The sequence below is a fragment of the Phoenix dactylifera genome, chromosome 5 (genome assembly GCF_009389715.1).
Source record: "Phoenix dactylifera cultivar Barhee BC4 chromosome 5, palm_55x_up_171113_PBpolish2nd_filt_p, whole genome shotgun sequence".
NCBI classification, from domain to species: Eukaryota; Viridiplantae; Streptophyta; class Magnoliopsida; order Arecales; family Arecaceae; genus Phoenix; species Phoenix dactylifera.
In genome coordinates this window covers 12758061-12781947 of record NC_052396.1, presented here as the reverse complement: position 1 = coordinate 12781947, position 23887 = coordinate 12758061, and the positions used below count along the sequence as shown (strand labels likewise).

Below are 23887 nucleotides of genomic sequence, written 5' to 3'. Positions count from 1 at the left end.
CGAGTAGGGGTTCTTTTTGCTCAATTGTTCATGCATCCTAGTCCACTTGTTGGCGTCTGGGGATCCAGTTCCAATCGATTTCTTTGCAAAATCCAAGCGGCAACAAATCAATAGACACTACAAGAAAATTGGGCATTAGCGACGCTTTTTTTGGCCTTTAGCGACGCTTTTAAGCGTCGGTAAAAACCATCCCAACGCTTTCCTAAGCGTCGGTAAAGCGTCGCCTATGCTACAGTGGGGAAAATATTTTCCGACGCTTTCAAAAGCGTCGGAAATTAGCGACGCTTTTTAGCGACGCTTTAAAGTGTCGTTAAATCTGATTTTAACGACGCTTTAAAGCATCGTTAGAATATTATTTTTTTTAAAAAAATTTCTTGATTTTAACGACGCTTTAAAGCGTCGTTATAATATTAATTTTTTTAAAAAAAATTTCGTGATTTTAACGATGCTTTAAAGCGTTGTTAGAATATTATTTTTTTTTAAAAAAAAATTCGTGATTTTTTAGATGGCGGACCTAAATCTAAGCTCCGATCCTTTCCAGTTGGATTAATAGCTTGTGCATTACTTCTCTCCCATATATTGCATGACAAATTATGTAAAAAATTTTTGTTATGCGACAAATGTAATTAGTCGACACAACGGGCACAATGTCCCATATATTGGTTCCTGGGACGAAGACCGATGTGGGGTCCTGGCCCAACACAGTCAAAACAAACACAATGGGCACGCACAACTCAAGTGGTGCTACTGAGAGCCGAGAGATACAAAAGTTCAAACTGACCGGACCCTAGAACATAGATGAGAAGAAAATTTACCCCATGCAGAGATATCAAGAAGAACCAACTAAAAGACAGAGGAAAAGAGATCAGATTAAATTGATGTAAAACTAAACAAGTTCATAAAAAATGATGCAGCAGCTGCCCATACAAAGTCCTGGATTCTTGATACGGAGATGCTATAAGTCCAAGATCAAACATTTAATACCCACATCAGTAAATAAACTCCTAGCTTTAGACACGCCACCAGCTATAACTAGGGCTCATGAAACTCCCCAAGTACAAAAATTGACAACTACAAAGCTTAAAGCATGATCGAAAGTCAGCCCGCTTGAGTCAAGAGCCCTTCAATAGTCATAAGCTTGCTTGCACTCGCCACAGCAAGTGGTGGAAGCCAAAATGAAAGAAGCTACAAGGGATTAACTATCATCCTCATCATCCTCCTCTTCATCATCATCTTGGTCGCCATCCTCATCATCTTCAGATCCCTTCTGACAAAAAATAGCATAATTGGTCACACATGATTTATTAGTGTGTGCAAATAAGAAGATATTGTATAATACACAGCAATAGCACAGGTCTACAGCAAGCAAAACTCATGTCCATGATTTAATATAGTGCTATACTTGTCTACAGATGATCTCATGGCATTCACTCTTTAATTTACTTGATAGTCATTTGTTAGGTCTCCATGATACCTTATCGAACATCATGATTGCACCGTATTAAAGGCTTAGGAACAGAGGAATGGAACATGAGAATATTCAGGAAGCAAAACACCAGAGATTTCAAAATATATCAAATAAAGACTTCTGAAGCCTCAAAGTGGATAGAATTATTAGGAATCATAGGAGTAAATTTTTTTGGGTTGCCTACTCTGTAATTTAGTCAAATTTCCACGGACATCGAGAAAGTCAATTCAAGCCATTGCCAATCACTATTTCTGTAAAAAAGTGCAAAAACATCTAAACAAAATAACAAATAAATAAAATTAACATGTCTAAGAATAAGATTGCATCAGTTGCATAAATTATTAATATTAATATGCAGAAGCACTTCTATGGATCAGTAAATATTCTTTTTTTCAAAGTGGAGAATTTGGAAAAAAAAAAGAGAATGGATGATGACTATAATATCAGTCACCACACCAAGTAAAGATGCTAGACTAGAGTAGTATATACATCCTTTTTGGCTGAATTTTTTTATTGAATTTTATAATGAACACAAAAGCTGAGTGGATCTTAAGCAAAAGACAGAGCACAGAACAAATAAAATGGAACTAAAGAATAAATGAGAGCAGAAGTTTGAGAAATCAAAAATCCTACCCATAGTCGCATAGCCAAAAGCAACTAACTGCTTGTTAGTTGCATTCCCAGTGCAATGCATATAAATTAAGCTAAAATAAACATTAAGCTAAAATAAACAGTTTATTTTAGACGCCCGCACAACATTAAGCTAAAATAAACAGTTTATATCCATATGGATACAGAAAAATAGCAGCACAACTAATGAGGATTGCAGATACAGTGCATAAAATCATAGAAAAGCAAATAGTTTGACTACAAAAGAAATTGGAGCAAAATAGACAAGCAATGGGAGGCCAATATTCATAATAGGTACCCCTTTGACTAAGTCAACAGCAGCAGCAGCATCAGAAACTGGCTAGCTTCGTTTAAAACTCAAACAAGTGAGACATTTACCTCTTCATCATCTTCATCCCCATCAAAATCCTCCTCATCAGCCTCCTGCATCATCAGATTATTGAAAAGTGCAGAAGAGTCTTAGGTGAACTCAGAAATGATGTTCGGTGAGAAGAAATATCAATATTTGACAAAAGAAAGAGTAATGGATGGAAGGGAGAACACTTGCATTATTAAAATATTTCAAAGGGTTGGGCCATAAATCTTCCTTGATAATCTCTGCCACCTGCATCAGTTTGTTGTAGAGGAAACATAAGCAGACAGAAAATGTATAGGAAAAGAAGCTCGAGGTTTGAACTAATTCAAAAACTGAAAACAGGAATCTGCATACAAGATAGCAGACTTCATAAAATAGGAAGATTAAAAAAACAAGACAAACATCAAGACCAGGTTATCATATAATTTTTTTTATGATAACAGAAGCATAAAAAGAAAAATTGATTTGAAAGATTTGGAATAGTCCAAACTCCAAAACAATCAGTCTTTCCAATGTTACTATGAATTATTACCTCATCTGTTACTCCATCTGAGAAATTTTTCAGTTCAGTTTCACCAAACCAACTAAAGAAACTGCATTAAAAAATCAAAACAAAGAATGAGAAAACAAGTCAGGCATCCAAGTATCATGCAACATATAATGATACAAAACCATGTTCAACAAATATTACTGTTAGACTTGTGTTCAGTATCTTTCTATGAATAGAACATGAATGTGGTAGAGATGAGAACAATGGAATACATGTGTCCTAATTAGGTTGTAGCCTAATTATAAAGTTACTAAAAAGAGAGAGATTACAAACCGCAGTTAACCAAAAGTCTGGAATGGATTGGATGATTTCATTCCGTTTAATGTAGACAGGTCTGCGAACCTCGTTATATTTCTGTTCCACCTCCAAAACTTTATCACTTGCTTCCTCATTAATCTACAAACATAAATGAGATTAGCAAATCGCAGACACAGGCAAGAGGCATACAGCTTTAGGAAGTGAAACTTGCCATACTCTTAAACAAGTGAGCCAAATCCATTGAGGTTCAATGAGAATAGCAGCACACTCAAGTAACAAAACCAACAAGCAATTCAACCATTTATGCAGCTAACACTTCTTACTTACCACACCTAAGAACATAGTAAATCTATAATCAATGAATGTATATCCAGTAAGATAAACTGTGGAAATCTACAAGTATAGATTGCGATGCTTGCAGTACATGCAATTTCATCAAAGTTTACATATGTGCTGGAGCTTCTGCGCCATTCCGGCTCGCTCGATCAGGACGAGCGAGGGTTTGGTGAGAGGGAAAGAGAGCAGAGAAGGGTTTCCCCTGTTTCTATCCCTCCACCCTCCCACATTAAAGAGCAGTGTAGAACCTGAAGCGTCTTGATGAGAATTTTAGAAGAAATCAGATGTAAAGAATTTTAGAAGAAATCAGATGTAAAGAATTTCTTCTAAAATTCAAAAGGAACAGGGAATTCCCCAGTTATCTTATCTAAACCCTACCTCCAAGAAAAAGATGTTAACCACAAAACAGGTTGCAATCTTGATTCTTGAAAAAGAACCAAAAGTCTGTAATTCTTATGAATTCAAGAAATGGAATGAAGCTAGCCAGAAGAATGAGAACCGGAGATCAAAGGGAAGCTGCAGTTCCTTGCCGGAGACCCAATCGAGGGCGACGGCGGCGTTGTCCCGCGTCCTCAGGCACTCCCGGCGGAAAGCGACGCGGGGGAGGGAGCGGAAGAAGACGACGAAGATTGTCTCGACGTGGCGGCTCCACCCGAGGAAAGGAAAGGATCACAGCTCTCTCACGATCTCCTTCTCCAGCTGCCTCCGAGCCCTTCGAACATTCCTCGGGGCCTGATCGAACTTTGGATGCCACGAGCCGCGGCCTGGGCCTCCGATGAGGGGAGGGTGAGAGGAGGAGAAGTCATAGTGACGGCTTCAGCAAGCACTATGCCACCAATAGAGAAAGGAAGGTTGGAGAAGGAGGATTCAGTGCTCTTACCGGCTTCAGCAAGCACTATGCCACCAATTTCTGGCAGGCATAGTGACGGGAGGCATCGAACACCAACGAGAGAAGAGAGGAAAGGAGAGGTTCTTGGTGATGGAAATCCATGGAGGGGGTAGGGGGCCTTATTATAGAGGAGCCCTAGGGTCCCAGCGACCCTAGGTTTAGCTCCGTTCAGGAGTTGTTGGAGAGGTGGAAGAAGACTCCTTGTAGGAGGCTTCTGCTGCTCCCATTTCCACGATGCATGCGGTCTAGCTGGGCTGGGCCGTGGCCGGGTTTGGCTGGTCAAGTAGATCGGGCTAGACCGGCCATCACAATAGTCCTGCTGACATGCAAGGAATAAGGAAGTGTATGCTACATTTCTACTTGTAGGGTACTGCTTTTCATAATTAACATTCTAGTAAAATTGTCTACCTGTTTACTTTCAAATGCACTGCCTTATCTTCATGGAAATTTTCACCACTTAAAATGGACCTAATTCATCAGATGACTCTACGAGCATCAAAGGTATTTTTTACCATATGGTCCTGCTGATATGCAATGCTTAATATGTGTATGCTATATTTCTCCTTGTAGGATGCTGCTTTTGATAATTAGTATTCATATGATAGAATTTCTTTCTTGTGGTTTTGTTTCATGTAGAGATGTCTCTGTATCTTGATCATGTATTTTATTTATGTTTTTGGCCTATTCGCTGTGTCACGAAGGTGCAATTTTCACAGGACTATCATTCCTTTATTTTTACATGGATTTGAGTTCCACCTTTCATTTTTGGTATCTCCTCTCCTTTATCTTGTTGGTTTCTAGGGTCTTAGCATGGCGTGATGGGTACTATAATGGTGATATAAAGACGAGGAAGACTACTCAGCTAATGGAGTTTAAAGCTGATCAAATTGCTCTACAGAGAAGTGAGCAATTGAGAGAGCTATACGAGTCTCTTTCAGCAGGTGACAGCAAACAGCCGAGCACAAGACCTGCATCACTATCACCTGAAGATCTGACAGAGGCGGAGTGGTATTACTTGGTTTGCATGTCTTTCACATTCAGTCCAGGCCAAGGGTACCTTACATCTGAAACCCTTAAACTATGTTTTCTACATCATCATCTTTACGTTGTTTTTCTATTTTTTACTAAACTTAATCCAGTTATGGAGGTTTTTCAGTCTGATATAAGAAATATTGACTAATGCACAATATTTGCAGTTATAACTGAATTTGGCTCATAATTCATCTTCTTTGACAGTATTAATACTTTGGGCTGTGTATTTATTATATATTCGCTTGAAACATAGATTGCTTTTCAAAATTAAAAAAAAAAAAAAAAAACATAGAAGATCCATAGTTTAGACCAAATTTATTCTAACTTCTCATAGTTGACCAAACTATTTGACGTGTTGTTGCCAAAGCTAATATTAAAGGTAGAGTAAGCATCTCTCTGTAAGCAATGCATAAGACTCGTTTAAGAAAAAAAAATGTCATATTAAATATATTGTGCAAAGCATGCCTGTTGATCTTTGGGACAGAACTGAAAGAAACTGTCGATAGTGTATTTTTATCCCATTATCAACCTGTGTGGAACCATCTAATTTAAATTTCTCTTATTCATAGTCATTGTGTGGAACCTAGTCTTCTCATCTTGCCTATGCTATCCTAAGGGCTGGAGCACCAATCTGGGGTATGCATGAAGCCATTTCCAAAGCTTCAAACTTAAGTGCTACCAAGCTAATTGAAAATGGAGCAATTGCTTTACCCTGATCAGGATACCGCGACATAAGAGATCCAATCCTTCAGGGATCATGGCAGTAGTTGAATGCTGTCATGAATAAGAACAACTCGTGGAACATGTCTCGTTCAAGCATGCACAGAGAAAAGCAAATAATTTAGCTGATCAGCAAATATTTATAAGAACATAAACTCAAATGGCTCAAATTCTAAACCCTTCTTAGTTAGTAATTTTTGTAAGTTACCTTGTGGATTGAAAGCTGGGCAATAAAAGCCGAACAGAAAGAAAGTTCTGGTACGCTACTCATTTTCTATTTCTATCACTGGTGATTGACTATCTTTTATAGATCCGTATGGATTTAAAAACCCCTTTAGACCTACAATCAATTGTTCTAGATGTTACTTATGCATTGAGCAGGCACACAATGGATACTAAATGTAGAATCAAGTGCAAAATGTGGAGTGGAGCATATAGATCATTCATTATCTTATATATGAATCAAAATTTAGTTGGTCTCGATGTCTTTAAACCTTCTACTAAAATTTAGATCACCTAATTTTTCTATTTCAAGCTTCCAAATGCAAAGTTCAGTAACCTATGAAACATTTGATTTTTCATTCCAATACATGTTTCATGTTCTTTGTCATATTATTGATTGATGCAAAATTAAATTTCTTATTATGTACTATTTCGCATTTTGCATCAATAGGATTTTGTCTCAGATCCTACTTGTGAGATCTTAGCTCTCTTTTATAATTTGATGCACAATATGATGCCTATTGTTGTTTCTAATCTTTCCCTCTCAGATGTTCTATTTGTGAAAATTTCTTTAACATTATATTTGACTCCACTCCTTTGAATTCTTTGAGCCCATTTTAATTAACTTGCTTGTTGCCATGCTTCCCTGGTGATCTGAGCAAAATGTTCTTTTCAAATTAGTATTTATACTGTTTCATTTGCTAACCAGGTTGCCAGGTAAAGCCTTAACAAGCAATCAGTATATCTGGTTGAGCAATGCTCAGTTTGCAGATAGTGGAATTTTCTCACGCTCTCTTTTAGCGAAGGTTAGATTCATTGGCATGTTTTTCTACAGATGTCTTTGTGCTATTATTATGTCAGCATAAATGTAGGAACTAATTCTTTTACTCTCTCATCCAACTTGTGAATTTCTCTTCATTGGATCGGTTTGCATCACACATCATCTCAGAGTGCATCTATCCAGGTACAATTATTTTCTGTTATTCAGAAGCCATGATATGTCCATAATATTTGAGCATAAATCCTGTTAACATAACAAATTCTACTACTAATTTTACTTTGAAATAGAAAGCCATAATACCATACTATCCCTATAAACATATTTGTTCCATGAATTTGCTTCTCTTTTTCTTTTGGGGAGGGGGCTTGAACCCACCTATAAATATTATTAAATAAAGAAATCTGCAAGTTTACCCTCACAAGGGAGGGGAATTAAGCAGGAACAGCAAGAAATTTAAGGGAACATAGATAGATACCATCATTTAGGTTGACACCAGTCAAAGCAACATAAAACAAGTCAGACAGGAGTAAGTAGACTAAAAGCATACTTCGTTCATGTTGGCTGATTTGTTCAGTAATACTCATCAATTTCTTTCCAACCAAAATCTAGAACTCACTGCTAAGGTTACCATATCCAAAACCTTCCTGTTGGAGCTCCAAATACATTTTTTTTGCTGGATGTGTCATAGTTAGTCTCAGTTTTGTTAATTCCCTACATAAAGAACGGCACTTGCATTGGCCAAGTCAATCTGGTAATGCTCATGACGCAGAAATTTTGCTGAAGGCCTTGAAGATACCTTTGGTTGGAATGTTTTGGGGAGGTAGGGAAGAGAATGCCCATTTGGTCAAAATTCTTTTGAAAGAACATTTAACTCCAAGAAAATTGGTGAGTCATGTGTTCATATTCTAGTTTTTCCAAGTCGGAGTGCAATTGTCTGTCATTTTGGGAATTAAAACTTCCATTTTAAATGGCACCAATCTGCTCACTTTTCTTACAGTTGTTTGGGATTGAGTATGTCAATTTAAGGAATCATGTTCGTTCTGTTGAACAAAAACTAGGTTTTGTAGGCTAGGATCTGATACTTTGTGCTTCAAGTGTACGTGCACCTAATTGTTTTGTTTTTTTTTGTAGTCTTTTTTCCTTCTAACCTAGTGGTCTCACTTGACAAGGATCTTGTTTCTTTTATATTTAAGATCCTATGCAAGGTTTACTGAACTAGTATTAGGAGTTTTACTGGCCAGCGTGTAATGACCCGTGCGGGCATGTGTTTAGTTTCACATCGGTTATTAACCGGGTAGATCTTAGGTACTTATACAAAATTAAGGAATCCAAATAATACTTTCTTGCTAGCCATTTTGGGTGAGGTCCTGGGTTATTATAAATGGTTTCAAAGCGGACCCGGCCTATGACTCATGTGGACTAAGGGGTATTGTAGTACAGGCTCTTTGAGACTGATCATGGGCCGATCGGGATGTTTATGATTAGATTTGAATGGATTTGGACTCTTAGCCTGACGAGGAGGTCAAGCATTAAACGAGGGAAGTATGTAATGACCCATGCGGGCGTGTGTTTAGTCCCACATCGATTAATCGCTGGATAGATCTTGGATATTTATGTAGAATTAAGAAATCCAAATAATACTTTCCGGCTAGCCATTTTGGGTGAGGTCCTTGGTTGTTACACAATGACTAATTTGGTATGGTATCAGTATGTACCATATCGAGCTGAGGCATATTGGAACTAGGGAGAGAGAGAGAGAGGAAGAGAGAGAGGGGGGGAGGGGGAGAGAGGCATATCGATGATCGTTGTCTTGAAATAGAAGATCGAGAGGAAGGTTATTGTCATGGTTATCGTTATCTTAGAGAGGAAGATCAAGAGGAGAACTGAGGGAGAGGGAAAGAGAGAGAGGAGATTCAAGATCAAAAGATTGGGAGAGAGGTAGAGAGGGGGAGAGGGAGAAGGAGAGGGAGGGAGGGAGAAGAAAGGGGGGAAGAGAGACATACCGGTTAATGGAACCCTAACCCTAGTTGGTGTCATCATTGTAGAGCCCATGTAATCATATCGTCACGCATCATCATCTTGGATAGGAAGATCGGAAGGAGAATCGAGAGAGCCATAAAGAGGAGAGGAGAATCGAGATCAAGAGATTGGAGATAGGAAAAGAGTAAGGGAAGAATCAAGAGAGAGGGAGAGGATTGGGAGGGGAGGAGGATTTATAAAAAAAGATTCCAATTGAACCGAATCAACCGACTGAATAATCCATGTAACCAATTGGTCTAGTTTGATACACCCAGAACTGCCTGTTTCAAGATGGTTCTCGGTCCTTGATCCAATGTATTTTTAATTTTGTTGTTTTCCTTTAGAGAAAAAATTTAAGGAAGATGTCGAACCCACTTATTTGATAATACCATGCATACTTGCCTGGAAAGGCGAGCTAGTATATTCTAAGTACAATACACAAGTTCTCAACTAAAATACTTGGTAATCTAAATTCATTCTATTGTTTAAAATTATAATAACAACTACAAATTTACCATATGTTGTGGCCAAAACTCATCTTCTTTTGCAAGATTGCTGGCAAATGGTACGCACATTGTTCCCTTTTGAAGCTTCACATTTCTACAGGGAACTTAATTGTCCAGAAGATTAGATGGCGGCTTATGTGCCCAATCACATTGGAGTTATATTATGGGATTCCACAGTTGATCTTTCGGCTCATTTTTTGAATTTTTTATTTTCTAATTCCCATGGATGTATTTACACTAGAGTAGTTTAATTTTTTCAATTTACCCAAAAAAGCCATAGCAGCTCGAGGGTCTGGGTTTGCTTCTTGGATGATGCATCTCAAAAACATCTAGACTTGGATAATTATAGTGTAGGTGGGTCTCCCTTCCCTCCCTCTCTCTCAAAAAAAGAATAATTTGAAATTTGAAATTTGAAAGTAAGTGGAATCAATTGCATATGTATAATATCTTTAAGTGACTATTTAACTTAAAAAAAATGGATGTTAGAATAGTAAAGTTGGAGGTGATAGAAGGTATTTAGTACAAGAGCTATTATTTAGAATTTTAGTACAATCTCTAGGTTAAGTGTAAGAAAATGACTGCAAGAAAACAATAGGAGACAAGAAAGAAGGATCAGGCTTACAGAAAAAGGAGCTTTGTCATTTCTTGAGTTAGGTAACTCTTTCTTCTCCTTGTTATCATTACATTTTAATTAGAAGTCCCTAAATAAAATATATGAAACTCCGAGCTATTTAAGACTCCTTTTATCATATGAGGGTTTCTGTACATTCTTAATCTAGAAAAATTAATTCTTTAAGTACACATTTTGGACAAAAGTAACAAAAGGAAGTAGATATTGACAAAAAAAGGGAGCAATAAGACATCTCAAAATGGACCCAACCAATCCCTTTCTAGATTTGGCTGAATCTAGAAGAGTCATTCAATTTGTTTATTTTTTTATTTTATTATTTTTTTGGGGGATAGTAGAATATATAGTTCCTTTTCCCCACCTCCGAATAAACATAACACGTGTGCCTTAATTGGAGCACATGTTCACAGTTTAAAGAGTCATGAAGAGATTCTCAAGCCATTCATCAATTTTTCTCTGTTTGATCGTGACCGGCTATGGAAGAGTGCGCATTGTAGTTATCTTTGAAGATGTTCATTAAATTCAACATTAAACATATCTAATATTTATTATTTCTTTTCTTTTTTTGCTAAATTAGGAATTTTTTGACTTGGCCGAATTTATCTTGTATCTCAAAATCCTCTTTGCATGTCAAGGTGAAATAGTAGCTTAAAAATTTGCAGCATTCATGCTTAGTACTAATCTCTGCATCTCAAATGCAGACTGTGGTGTGTATTCCCTTCATGTATGGTGTTCTTGAGCTGGGTACAGCTGAATTGGTAAGTTCGTTGTCATTCACATGTATGGATATAAATAAAATCATCTATACTTGGAAAAAGTTTTGAATCTTGTTTAAATCATTTCAAGGTTTTGGAGGATCCTGCGCTCATACATCAAATCAGGACTTCCTTCTGGGAGCTGCCAATCCCTGTTTGCTCTGGGCAATCTATATCCAGTTCTCCATTGGCTGAAAAGGATGAAGATACCTTGTTCCCTAATCTTGATCATGAAGTTGTTGACACGATGGTTTCGGAGGATCATCACTTAATGGCTGCTTGTCTGGCCCCTTTGGAGAGTGGGCCATCAGCTGTCCCTTTTGATATTCATTCTCATGTCCTTGACAAAGAGAATGAGCTAATCCAGGATAAGGTTGAGGAATTGTGTGCAAATATCAGCGAAGAACTTAAAGTAGGTTCTCCTGATGCTAGTGCAAGTCATGTGTTGTCGGAGAGAAGGAGAAGAGAAAAGCTAAATGAGAAGTTCCTTGTTCTCAGATCACTGGTTCCTTTCGTTAGCAAGGTAACTAGATTTGCGGTTTTAGCTGTCTGGGCTATTGCCATCTTCGTGGCAGAATGAGTAACAACACATCCTCATAAAATTATTTCCCTGGGGAATCTGGAAAGGCCCATTCTTTAAGTTGTCCATTGGAGACAGCAACTAGAATTGCGTAGTTTAATAAAATATAGCTTTCATGCTGTGTTAGTATAACAATTGAGTCGCTAGATGTGATATCTTGAATTATGCTTTCTTGAAATTAAAATGAAAATCATTTTCTCATCATTTAGATAAAGATTAAGTAGAATCTTGTTTGAAAATTTTATTTTTGACGATGATCTGTGGATTAATCTTTGGTAATTGTTAACAAAGCTTGTCATATTTGTGCACCTGAGTATAGGAAATGTGACACTCTCTTGCTGCTAGATATCAAAATTTCAGAAAGACTGTAAAGAGGCCATTAGTTCTGTTATGTTTTATTTTTTAGGGAATACCGGTCATCTATTTTCCTTCTATTTCAGAAAGACTCTTTCTTTTATTTACTTATTTATTTGAGAAAGTTGGAACTGTCCTGTGGTTGCTCTTTTTTCTCTCCCAGTTTTCTACCTTAATGCTAAATTATTTTTTTATGAAGAAAGAAATGTTTGTAATTCTCTCAGGTTGACAAGGCATCCATCCTTGGTGGCACAATAGAGTATCTGAAAGAGCTTGAGAGAAGGGTAGAGGAATTAGAATCTTGCAGAGAGTTAGGGAAGCCTGAGCCTAGAGGAAGAAGGATGCATCCTGATATAGCAGAGAGGACATCTGATAATTATGGCAACAAGAAGATTGCAAATGGCATGCAGTCTTGTGCAAACAAGAGGAAGGCTTGCGACATCGATGAAACAGCGGTCGAGCATTGTGGCGTCCTGTCAAAGGATGGTCCAGTTAATGTTATTGTTACTGTGATGGAGAAAGAGGTTCTCCTGGAGCTGCAATGTCAATGGAGGGAATGTTTGCTTCTTGAGGTAGTTGATGCGATACGCAACCTCCATTTAGATCCTCTTTCTGTCCAGTCATCCACTGGTGATAACAATCTCGCAGTGACCATAAAAGCTAAGGTTTGGATCACTTGACTGATGAATTGCTCTCTCTCTCTCTCTCTCTCTCTCGGGTTACTAATTTGCATCCTTGCTTTCAAAATTGGCTGCAGTTTAAGGGTTCAGTTGTAGCACCGCCAGGAATGATCAAGCGGACACTGCAGAGAGTTGTAGGTAAATGTTGAGGATAGTTTATTCTGGTAGGCCCTATACTAATTACCAATGTAAGAAAATCTTGAGGTTGTAGAATACATTTAAATTTCTGGTGAGCCATGAGAACATACTCTGGTTAACATGTATGTGACTTTGTGCAATCCCTTCCAGTTGTTTTATCTGTAACTAGGCTCTGCTCCTCTGTTGACGATTTTATTTATATCTGTCTGGACATCTATAACGTTTACCATGTATTCTTCGCCATGGTGTTCAGTTTGATCTGATCCTTATCTAACAGCTCGCAGAACTAGCCATAATCAGCTGCATGCAGTATAGTTTCAAACTCATCTGTGTCTTTGAAAGGGCCAGAATAACTAGTCCAGGCCCCAACCTATTAGAATGCCAAAGTAACCCACTGCCTAAACTTCCCAGGGTCTTGTCACTGTCAAATTTGATTCATGTCTCAATGCACATTTGTGATCGGGAGATGTATTATCTGTAAGAATATATTTATTACTAAGATTTCATGGCAGATTGCTAAGTCTCCTCAAATTGGCTAAGATTGGGGATCACCACCTCCTTTGGCATTGAAACCAAACTGCAAGTCTCAGTTTTATTAATGGAACATGCCAACATGCTCCCACTTTCTATGCACAATCAAACTCATTTATTTTTTATAATATACATGTACATACTAGAATTACAAGCTCATACAAGTAAGCACATATAGGAGGTTCTTACTTATACCGGCCCCTTAAAGTACATACAATTCTCTTTGCAAAACAAACTATTATTTTTTATATTGTAAAATAAATATTTAACCCTATTAGCATGACTTAAAGAAAGGAAAGGGATAATATGGTCGACGGTAAGTTGCTATCCCTCTTCGCATGAAATAGGTTGACAGTTTAAACTCTAGATTTCATATTCTAGTTCCAAAATTATGAGGTGTCAAAATCAATCGATCAAATCCATAATAAAATCATTTATCATCATAATATTCTAAAATAATATATTGCATAATAACATACTATGCATCAAAAATAATATCACTCAAATGTCATGAATATAATAATTTAATGATTCCTGATAAACTTAAAAAAAGTGATACATTACTCACCTTGCGAACGCAATCCAATTAACCAATCCAATTAATCTCGAAAATTTTCCTTAGAGCCTAAATATCGAAAAATTATACTTCCAATTAAAATTCATCGAAATTATAAAAACCTTCAATTCCAACACCCTCACAGCATTGACCAAGCGGAAGTGCCTGATATCCATGTCGATTCGATCAAAGTGAAATTCATCAAATCATGCTCGGACTAGGGCATCGATGATTCAACAAAGATTGAGGCAATCAAATCTAACAGTATTTGGCAGGGACCAATGTGGGGGTTGACATGCCGCCTGATGACTATAGATCAAGGCCATTCACCGAGGTCTATTCAAAGTCACTGTGAAGAGTCTCTACTAGATCCAACTATTCTAGAGAGAGTAGAGAGAGAAAAGTCAAGTAGAGAGAGAAAGTCCAATAGGAAGAGAAAGACAAGACATGGAAAGAATGGGGAAGAGAGAGAAGAGAGAGAGAGAGAACAAAATTCTCTCTCTAACCAAGGAAGAGGAAGGAAAGAAGGTGGCTATAAGTGGTGCCCGGGGTCAGGGACCCATGGCTGTTGCCATTGTGGATGGCGGTCGATGGCAACTGACCGCCAACGACAAGAAAAAAACCCTCCTAAAATAGGGGTTCAACCCCCCATAACCAATGAAACCAAGACATCCCGGCGATGGGAGCCTTGGCCACAACTACAAACCATCATGAGAAACTAGGTGGCAACCTTGGCAACAAGATCTAACAGCATTACTGGCCAGAAAGAATGAACAAAATAAATAAAATCCAAAGAAAATAGATGAAAATAGAGTACCCATTCTTTTCGGCCAAACTCTAGCGATCACCAGCTGAAAACAAACCTCCAAAGGTTGCGAAAGAGGGAGAGAAGGGTTATCCAAAGATTTACAGATTCTTACCTGGCTTTCTGGCGGTGAATGGCAGCAACAGTGGTGTGATTGCGATCAGCGATTGAGAAGGAATTCAAAGAAAATCTAGTGACATGCTTCGATTGGGGTTGGCTTTCTGGTGGGGGAGGATGGGGAGGAGCTCATATATAGCGGATTCTAGGGTGATGAGGAAGAGAGCAAAGATTTAGATGGTATAGAAGGTGATGAGGAGATGTTCCTAATTACAAAAAAAATTTGGCAATTCTTGAGAAGGAGAAGACAAGGAATGAGAAAAAGACCATTGGTTAAAGGGGAGCCAAACAAGAAAAAAAAGAGGAGCAGCCGCTGGTGTGCTATGAGTCCAAAAAGCTGGGTCAATTCAGAGCGAACTGCCCACTGCTTAAGAAAGCTCTCTAAAAGTGAATGAAGAAAGCTATGGTCACAACATGGAGTGATAGTGACGAATCAAGTTCAGAGGAGGAGACCCGAGATATAGAAAATCTGCATGGCCCATGAGGATGAGGTAAATTATGAACACATTAATAATTTCACCTTTGATGAGATTCAAGAAGCTTTCAATGTATTACTAGATGAGTTTAGAAAGCTTGATCAAAGAAATAAGAATCAAAACTGAAAAATCAATCACATATAAATGAAAATGAAGAAATCTCAAAAGCAAAACAATCCTTACTAAAAAAAATTAGAACCTAAGTAAATAAGTAAATAAGTAAATAAGCTAAAACAAATTGTAGATAAATTTACTTTAAGTTCTGAAAAGCTAAATATGATTCGAGATAACCAATGAGCTATTTTTAACAAAGCTAGACTTGGCTATAATCCTTTACAAAAATAGAAATCATTAAAAGGTATGTTTATCAAATCATCAAGCAAGCACTCAAGCAAGATAACATATTTTAATTGTGGAAAAACTAGTCACAAATTCTTTACCTGCAGTTATAGAAAAGGAGCTTAATTAGTAAAGTAGAAATTAAAAAAATATAGATTCCAAAAGGAACCATATTATCTATCCTTGAAGGACCCAAAAAATCTTGGATACCTAAGATAAAAACCTGATTTCTATGGTGCAAGTGTATCTAGCGGTCCGTGTGTTAAACAAAATATGGTACTTGGGTAGCAGGTGCTCCAGACACATGATAAGGGATGAATTATAATTCATTTCTCTTAAGAAAAAAGATGGAGAGGTGGTCACTTTTGGCGACAATGGCAAAGGAAAGATCATTAGAATTAGTAACATTAGTATCACTCCCTCTACCTTTTTTGAGAATGTACTATTAGTTGAAAGTCTTAAACATAATCTTTTTAGCATTAATCAACTATGTGACAAAAATTTTATAGTATTTGAATTCTCTATATGCATTGTTTCTAGTCCCAATGAGGATGGCATAAAATTTACATGGCACAAGCATGAACATATACATATGGTCAATCTAGACTACTTATCCATGAAAAATATGGAATGCTTGGTTTCAATGAATGCCAAAATCAGTGAGATTAGTTTTTTTATAGCATCATAGATTAGCTCATGCAAGTATAGATCTTATTTCAAAATTAGCTAAAAAAGATCTAGTTATAGGTTTGCCCAAATTAGGTTTTCAAAAAGATAAAGTTTGTGATGTATGCCAATTAGGAAAGAAAACTAGAGTCTTATTTAAATCAAAGAATATGGTTTCAAATTCTAGGCCTTTAGAACTTCTGCATATAGATTTATTTGGGCCAACTAGAACTACAAGTCTAGTTGGCAAATATTTTTGTTTAATCATTATTGATGGCTTTTTGAGATTTACATGGATTTTATTTCTAACACCTAATGATGAAGCTTTTCTGCATTTTCAAAGCTTCACAAAAGAATTCCAAATGAAAAAGGTATGCAAGTTATTAAAATAAGAAGTGATCATAAAATTGAATTTGAAAAACAAGATTTTGAAAAGTTTTATAGCGAAAATAGCATTGAACATAATTTTTCTGCACCTAGGACACCTTAACAGAATGGGATGGTGGAAAGAAAAAACAAAATTCTTGAAGAAATGGCTAGAACTATGTTGCATGAAAGTCGTCTTTCAAGATATTTTTGGGTTGAAACAATTAACACAATATGTCAAATTCTAAATAGAGTTTCAATTAGACGATTATTAAATAAAACATCCTATGAACTTTTAAAACATATATTGAAAATCTAATATTGGGTATTTTCATGTGTTCGGTTCTAAATATTTTGTACTCAATAATTGTAAAGATAAATTAGAAAATTTGATGCCAAATCCGATGAGGCTATTTTTCTTGGATACTTATCTTCTAGTAAGGCATATAGAGTATTCAATAAGAGAACTCTAATAGTAGAAGAGTCTATAAATATTGTATTTGATGAGACTAATGATCTTTCATCAAGGAAGGAAAAAACTTTTGACGATGATGCAAATTCATTGGGAAAGGAAATAAAGGACCTCACCTTGAATGACATGTCTACACAAGATGTAATGGACCATGAAAAAAAATAATCGAGAAGAAGAGGATCAGCTAGAACAACAATCTCGGGATAGATATAACTTATCTAGAGAATGGGGGTATGTTCATAATTACCCAAAGAAACTTATCATTTGTGATCCATCGGATGGGGTAAGAACTAGGTCCACTATTAGATATGCATGTAATCATTTAGCCTTTGTATCTCAGATTGAACCTAAATCTATAGAAGAAGTTGAACAATATCATAATTGGATATTGCCATGCAAGAAGAATTAAACCAATTTGAAAAAAATAATGTTTGGAAGCTTGTAAGTAGACCCGAATATAATAGGAACAAAATGGGTACATGGAAACAAATTAAATAAAGATAGAAATGTTATGAGAAATAAAGCTAGATTAGTTGCTAAAGGATATAATTAAGAAGAAGGCATTGATTTTGATGAAACTTTTGCTCCTGTAGCGAGATTAGAATCTATTAGATTGTTACTTGGATTTGCTTGCTACATAAATTTTAAATTATTTTAAATAGTGTTAAAAGTACTTTTCCAAATAGATTTATAGCAGAGAAAGTTTATGTGGAATAACTTTCTGGTTTTAAAAATTATAAATTTACAAATCATGCTTCAAATTAAATAAGGTTTTATATGGTCTAAAGGAAGCTCTCAAAGCTTGGTATAAAAGACTAAGCAAATTTCATATCGAAAATAATTTTTTAAAAGAAAATGTAGATAAAACTATTTTCATAAAAAGAAAAGATGATGATATTTTGACTGTTCAAATATATGTTGATAATTATTTTTGGTGCCACTAATAAAGCTTTATATAAAAATTTTGCTAAGCTCATGCAGGAAGAATTCAAGATGAGCATGATAGGTAAACTAACATTTTTTCTTGACCCCCAAATTAAATAAACGAGAGATGGGATCTTTATTAGCCAAAGTAAGTGTACAAGAAAAATCTTAAAGAAATTTGGAATGGAGAAATCTAAGCACATTGGTATCCCTATGAGTCCTTCTTATAAATTAGACAAAGATGAGCTTGGTAAGAGTATTATTTTAAAGTTTTTATCGAGGCATGATAGGTTTACTATTATTTCTTACTATTAGTTGACTTGATATCATATTTTATGTTTGTTTGTGTGCTAGATATCAATCATATCCTAAAGAATCATACTTAACAACTATTACAAGAATCTTAAGATATTTAAAAAGAACACAAAACCTAGGCTTATGGTACTCTAAACAATCCTCAATCAACCTAATTAGGTATTCGAATGCAGATTTTAATAGTTGCAAAATTGATAAAAAAGCACTAGTGAAACTTGTTATGTCCATAGAGTTAACTTAATCTCCTAGTTTAGCAAAAAATAAAATTCGGTAGCTCTATCTATAGTTGAAGCTAAATATATAGAAATCAGAAGTTGTTGTGCTCAAATCTTATGGATCAACCAACAACTTGAGGATTATGGTATAAAACTTGATAAAATATCTATAAAATGTGACAACACAAGTGCTATCAACTTAACTAAAAATTCTGTATAACACTCAAGAGCTAAACACATTAAAACAAGACATCTTTTCATAAGAGAACATGTTCGAAATAATGATGAGGTCATTGATTTTATTTGCTCTAAAAAATAATTAAATGATATCTTTACTAAACCCCTTAGTAATGTAAAGTTTTGTTTGATTAGGGATGAACTTGGAGTTTGTAATTCTTTCTATTAAACTCCTAATTATTTTGTTAAATTAATTCAATTTTAATTTTATTCTAATTTAAATAAAAATCATGAATTCCTTTCCATAGTAAGCCGACTCTTAATCTAAAAAGTCAACTCAAGATAATTAGGAGTCGACCTTTCGAGTAAGGTGGAGATTCGAGTCAACTTGAGAGTTAACTCAAAGTTTTGCAGGTAGTGGAGAAGTCGACTCGTAGAAAATGAGGAGACGACCTCCCCACACACTCGGGAGCCAACTCGGAAGTTAGTTCGAGCCGACCTCTGTGTGGGGAGATGGGTGTTATATCCTAATATTCCTAATTTTGTCTCATTTCATCTACTCCCTCCTTCCACTTGACACTCTCTCCTACCCTCTTCTCTTTCAAAACCAGTATATCTTTGTCCAAGATTTTCTTTCTTTCAGATTAGATTGGTCTCACATGACTCCTAAGAAGCAGATTTCTTAATGATTAAAGCAGGCAGACATTCTAGTCCTATCAAAAAGACGAACTAAAGCAAGGTTGGACCGAGTTCCTCCACAAGTTGAAATGCAGTTGCTTCTCTTCCCTAAGCTATCCCAAGTCTGGTACCCCTCTCTGCTAGGATAGTGACTATTGGTCACAAGATTGATTTTATATTTTTGGAACGTGAGGGTTTCTCTATTGGAAGAAAACTTAAGCATATGAGTTGGGAGTTCATGTGCACCCTGGATGTGCCTACATGCCCTAATATAGTAAGAGAGTTCTATGAAAATGTGATGTTCGGGGTAGGAAACTTAGAGTCCATGATCAAAAGGACTACATTCTTCTGGATATACTAAGTTTGGGAAGAATTCTGCACTTGCAGATCGTTGGACCTTCAGATGACTACCTTGATGAGTGTCATATTGGATTGCACCTTATTTTGGATAACAAAGAAGTTGATGAAATAGAAGAAGTCAGTACAAGTCAACTCTCTATGGAGATGAGACTTCTTCATCATATGATCAACAGGATCTTCTTTTCCAAGATGGGAAGATTTGATTTTATTTCTAAATGGGACATTTTGGTGATGTATCATGGCTTAGGGAGAGTTCATTGAATCTGCCCTTACACATGTTCTGCCATATGCATGAGGTAGCAAGTAGGTCGAAGGTGTCTCTATCTTATGGCATGATTCTAATCTTGGTGTTCAAAAAACATACTATTGTGCTTGAAGGAGAAATCTCAAGAGCACTGCTACACACCGACACCTACAATGACTGCACATTGCATCGAATGGGTTATTCTAAGATGGACAATCATTGGGTATGATGTGGTGGTGCTGGAGGACATGATGAGCCCAGAGGTGATGAGCCTATAGTGGCTAGATCTAGTGAGCCTATAGCCACTACTGATGAGTATACGATGCCACCTGCCCTGCATTCAATAGAGGAGCATAGAGGTGAGGACTTCATGGCATCATTTGACTTTCAGCCTCCACATCTAGAGAGCAACTCGATTCGATGAGGAGTAGACAAGGTCCATTGTTGAGTAACTGCCAAACTGATGGCTTCTGAACTTATTGGTCAGAAGTGATAGCAAACCCCTAAGTCACCACATGGTGTACTTTGCATGAATCAGAGATTGGAGCCTCATGTTTCTTCGTTGACCAATATAGTTGCTAAGTTGAGGGATGACGTCTCTGACATCAGTTCTTGGTGACTAGTTAGTTCAGGAGGACTGCAGATATTGAGGGGGAGACATGAAACTTGCAGGCTTCTATGAAGAAAGAAATTAATAAAGTCACTACAAATGCATGGAATGCTTAAAGAAGTTCAGGATGAATCAAAATGTTTGATAGAATTGCTTACTGTATCTGCCTATATTCTTGTTGAGATAATCGGTTGCTTCACACAGGAGTTGAAAGCCAGTCGACGCCATCAGCCTGGTCCATCTCATCCATCTCCATTAGAGTTTAGAGCTAGAAGATCCACTATTTATCGTCCTTACCGTAGCTCACCTTCATCCTCATCCTCTTTCTCAAATGAATCCAAAATTTAGGAATGTTGCATATCCTCCTATTTTGTATAGATTCCTATGTTTACTTGAATTGTATCTAATTTTAGTACTTCATGATAATACAGTTTGAAAGAATCATACTTGTGCTTAATTTATGTCACTTATTGAAAATTTTTAGTTTAAGTTCATATTATGTTTATCCATCTATTTCGTAATATGCTTCAATGTTGATTTTTTTTAATATATGAATATTTTAGTCTGGATGTTTAAGTATTTTTCCATATTTATATTGTGAAATATTTCTCTTTTATGTTTTCTTTTTGATCATGACAAAAAGTGGGAGAAAGGTTAAACCAAAAGAAGAATAAATGGGAAAGAAGAGTAAACCTATAGTATAAAGAAATAACATACATCAAATGAGATATATGGAAGCAAGAGAAGTAAATATAAATCTCTAAAAATGGTAATTTGAAAGATTCAATATGTATATCAAAAAGGTGGAGAACTACTTATAAAGCTTACTTTGTGGTAGATGTAAATTCAATCAAGAATAAAAGTGAATTTTGAAAATATTAACTCAGTTCAAAGAGATGTTATTTTTGTTTATACTATTCTCTTTTGGAACTCGAAAATTTTGTCATCGTCAAAAAAGGAGAGATTATTGATCTTAAAGATTTGATTTTGATAATGCAAAATATTTGATTAAAAAGGTTCACTAATCAGTTGCCTTGATTGTATTTGAAGCTCTTTCAACTTTCATGATACATTAAAGTAAGGAAATTCGTTTGATTGAATGTTTATAAAAAGCCAAGAAGAAAGCCTTCAATAACTCTCAATTAAAAATTAATTATCCAAAGCTCTACACAAAGATGCTCAACTCCAAAATGGCCTTGAAGCAACCTTTGAATGCAGATATGCAAATAAAAAAAATTCCAACTAGGGCTATCACAGGAGTCGACCCTTAGATTGCAATGAGTCGATCCTGGCACATTTATACACATGATACGTCCTCACGAGTTAACTCTAGAAGATCATGAGTCGGCCCCTGAATAGTCTCAGAAGACAGACAGAAAGTTGTAAAATTTATCATATTGGCGAGTCAACCTATAAAGAATATGAGTAGACTCCAATAAGACAAGAGTCGACCTAAAAGAAAACAAGTTGACCCATAAATGTCTATAGAGAAAAGATAGAGAGCTGTAAATTTTACCATATTGGAGAGTCAATCCATTACGAACACGAACGGACTCTAATCAGACAAGAGTCGACCCCAAAAGCAAGCGAGTCGACCCTTGAACCGTCATAGAGAAAAGGCAGAGAGCAGTAAAATCAGTCCGTTAAAGAGTCAACCTACGAAGATAACAAGTCAGCCCTAATAACTAGACAAGTTAACCCTTAAATTAAAAAAAGTATACTCCACAATGGCCGCAGGAGAAAGATGGAGCACAACAAAAAGAACAGCAAGTTTGTGTCTGTCGGATTACCCCCACACGCGTTGCGACGATTGCAGCGGAAAGACACGCGTGAGGTCATTTATCTCATGAACGTTCTAGAGAACGTAGATTTCAAAAATTTTCTAGAGTTCTCTAACTCAGATTTATGAAATCTAAAGGGAAGATTAAAATTAAAAGACTAGATTAATTTCAGATCTACTACAATTTCTAATTATATATAATTTATAAAGATCTAATATTTACCTTTGAGCGGATAGAACTTCACCGCTTTCTGATGATCGTAGGATTTCTGATTCTCTTGAAGTCGCACAAGCGTCCGGCCTCTACAGGTATTCACACGAGGTACAGATCACTCCAAGATCTCACCGGGGTGCTAGCTTCCTTGCAGAGATCACCTTTGATGGCTGAATTCCTCTCTTTTAATCAACTCCTTGATTACTTTGAGAGGAAGAAGAAGGAAGACGACGAATGTCGAAGAGGAGGAAGAAGAGAATGGCGGCGGCTCTTCTTCTTCTTCTTTTGCTCACGCTAAGGAGGGAGAAGGGAGAGAGGGTGGCGGCAGCAGGAGGCTTCAATGCTTTCATGCTTCACGCCAGGGCCCATTAAATAGGCATCTCATGCCCAAACAAACAAGGAATAATTTTAGAGATCAATCACTCCTTGATTCATCCCTCCAAAATCTGCAACACCCCTTACATAATTCTGTCACAATCCTTACTTAAAAGAGTTTGAAGAGAATCCAAGGAATGTGCTCATGCCATTTGGCAATCTGCATAAACAAGAAGGAGGAGGAGGGACATCTGCCCCTCCACATGGCGTGGGGCCATTATAGGAAAGGAGGGACGGACGCCCCTCCTTTCTTTGTGCATGTGAGAAGGAGGAGTGGCGGACGCCCCTCCCTCTTTCCTTCTTTGCTCCACACGCATTGAGGAAGGGCTCTCTCCCATCCTTCCATGCGTGGGTCACCTAATCTAATTAGGTGCTACATGGTTCCACCGATCAATTGAATCCTAAACCAATTAGAACCCAATGTGTCCTCCAAATTAATTTATGTGAATCCTAATCCAATTAGGACTTGAATTGGACTTCATAAATCAAGTTTCTTATCTAATAAGGAGTTCTAATTAATTAGGCCTTCTCATCCTTATCCAAAAAGGTTAAACTTAATTTAATTAGGTCCAATTAAATTAATTAAATTACAATCCAATTGCGATTCCTTCTTCTTTAACTCACTAACTCTTAGCAGGTTAAATCAAATTGACAATCAATTTTAATTTCGATTCCAAATCGTAATCCAACCATCGAAACGATCAAAATCTTTAATGTGTGACCCTGTAGGTTCTATTCTGACTGGTAGCGAGATATATGATGATCT

The 23887-nt window shown here is 36.5% G+C and overlaps 1 protein-coding gene and 2 long non-coding RNA genes across 5 annotated transcripts in view; 1 reads left to right on the top strand and 2 right to left on the bottom strand.

The window, feature by feature from the left end:
• LOC103710320 (transcription factor GLABRA 3-like) overlaps positions 1-13130 on the top strand; it is a 45914-nt gene extending 32784 nt beyond the window's left edge. Inside the window, exons 1-8 of one of the 3 annotated variants that reach the window (XM_008795991.4) lie at positions 4435-4829; positions 5288-5539; positions 7170-7266; positions 7410-7424; positions 11096-11152; positions 11241-11672; positions 12308-12748; positions 12841-13130. In XM_008795991.4, coding sequence (XP_008794213.2) covers positions 5352-5539; positions 7170-7266; positions 7410-7424; positions 11096-11152; positions 11241-11672; positions 12308-12748; positions 12841-12912 — 1302 coding nt within the window. In that variant the 5' untranslated portion in view covers positions 4435-4829; positions 5288-5351 and the 3' untranslated portion in view covers positions 12913-13130. Of the gene's footprint in view, positions 1-4434; positions 5540-7169; positions 7267-7409; positions 7425-11095; positions 11153-11240; positions 11673-12307; positions 12749-12840 lie in introns of those variants that run through there. The other 2 variants (XM_039126822.1, XM_039126821.1) reach the window with 2 other exon arrangements.
• On the bottom strand, positions 866-2521 carry LOC120110886. Its single transcript, XR_005512008.1, has 2 exons — positions 2477-2521; positions 866-1267 (listed from the first exon to the last, which is right to left on the bottom strand). It is a non-coding gene; the product is annotated as an uncharacterized LOC120110886 (long non-coding RNA).
• LOC120110885 lies at positions 2640-4112 on the bottom strand. Its single transcript, XR_005512007.1, has 4 exons — positions 4097-4112; positions 3277-3399; positions 2986-3046; positions 2640-2702 (listed from the first exon to the last, which is right to left on the bottom strand). It is a non-coding gene; the product is annotated as an uncharacterized LOC120110885 (long non-coding RNA).
• Positions 13131-23887: the final 10757 nt, after the last annotated feature.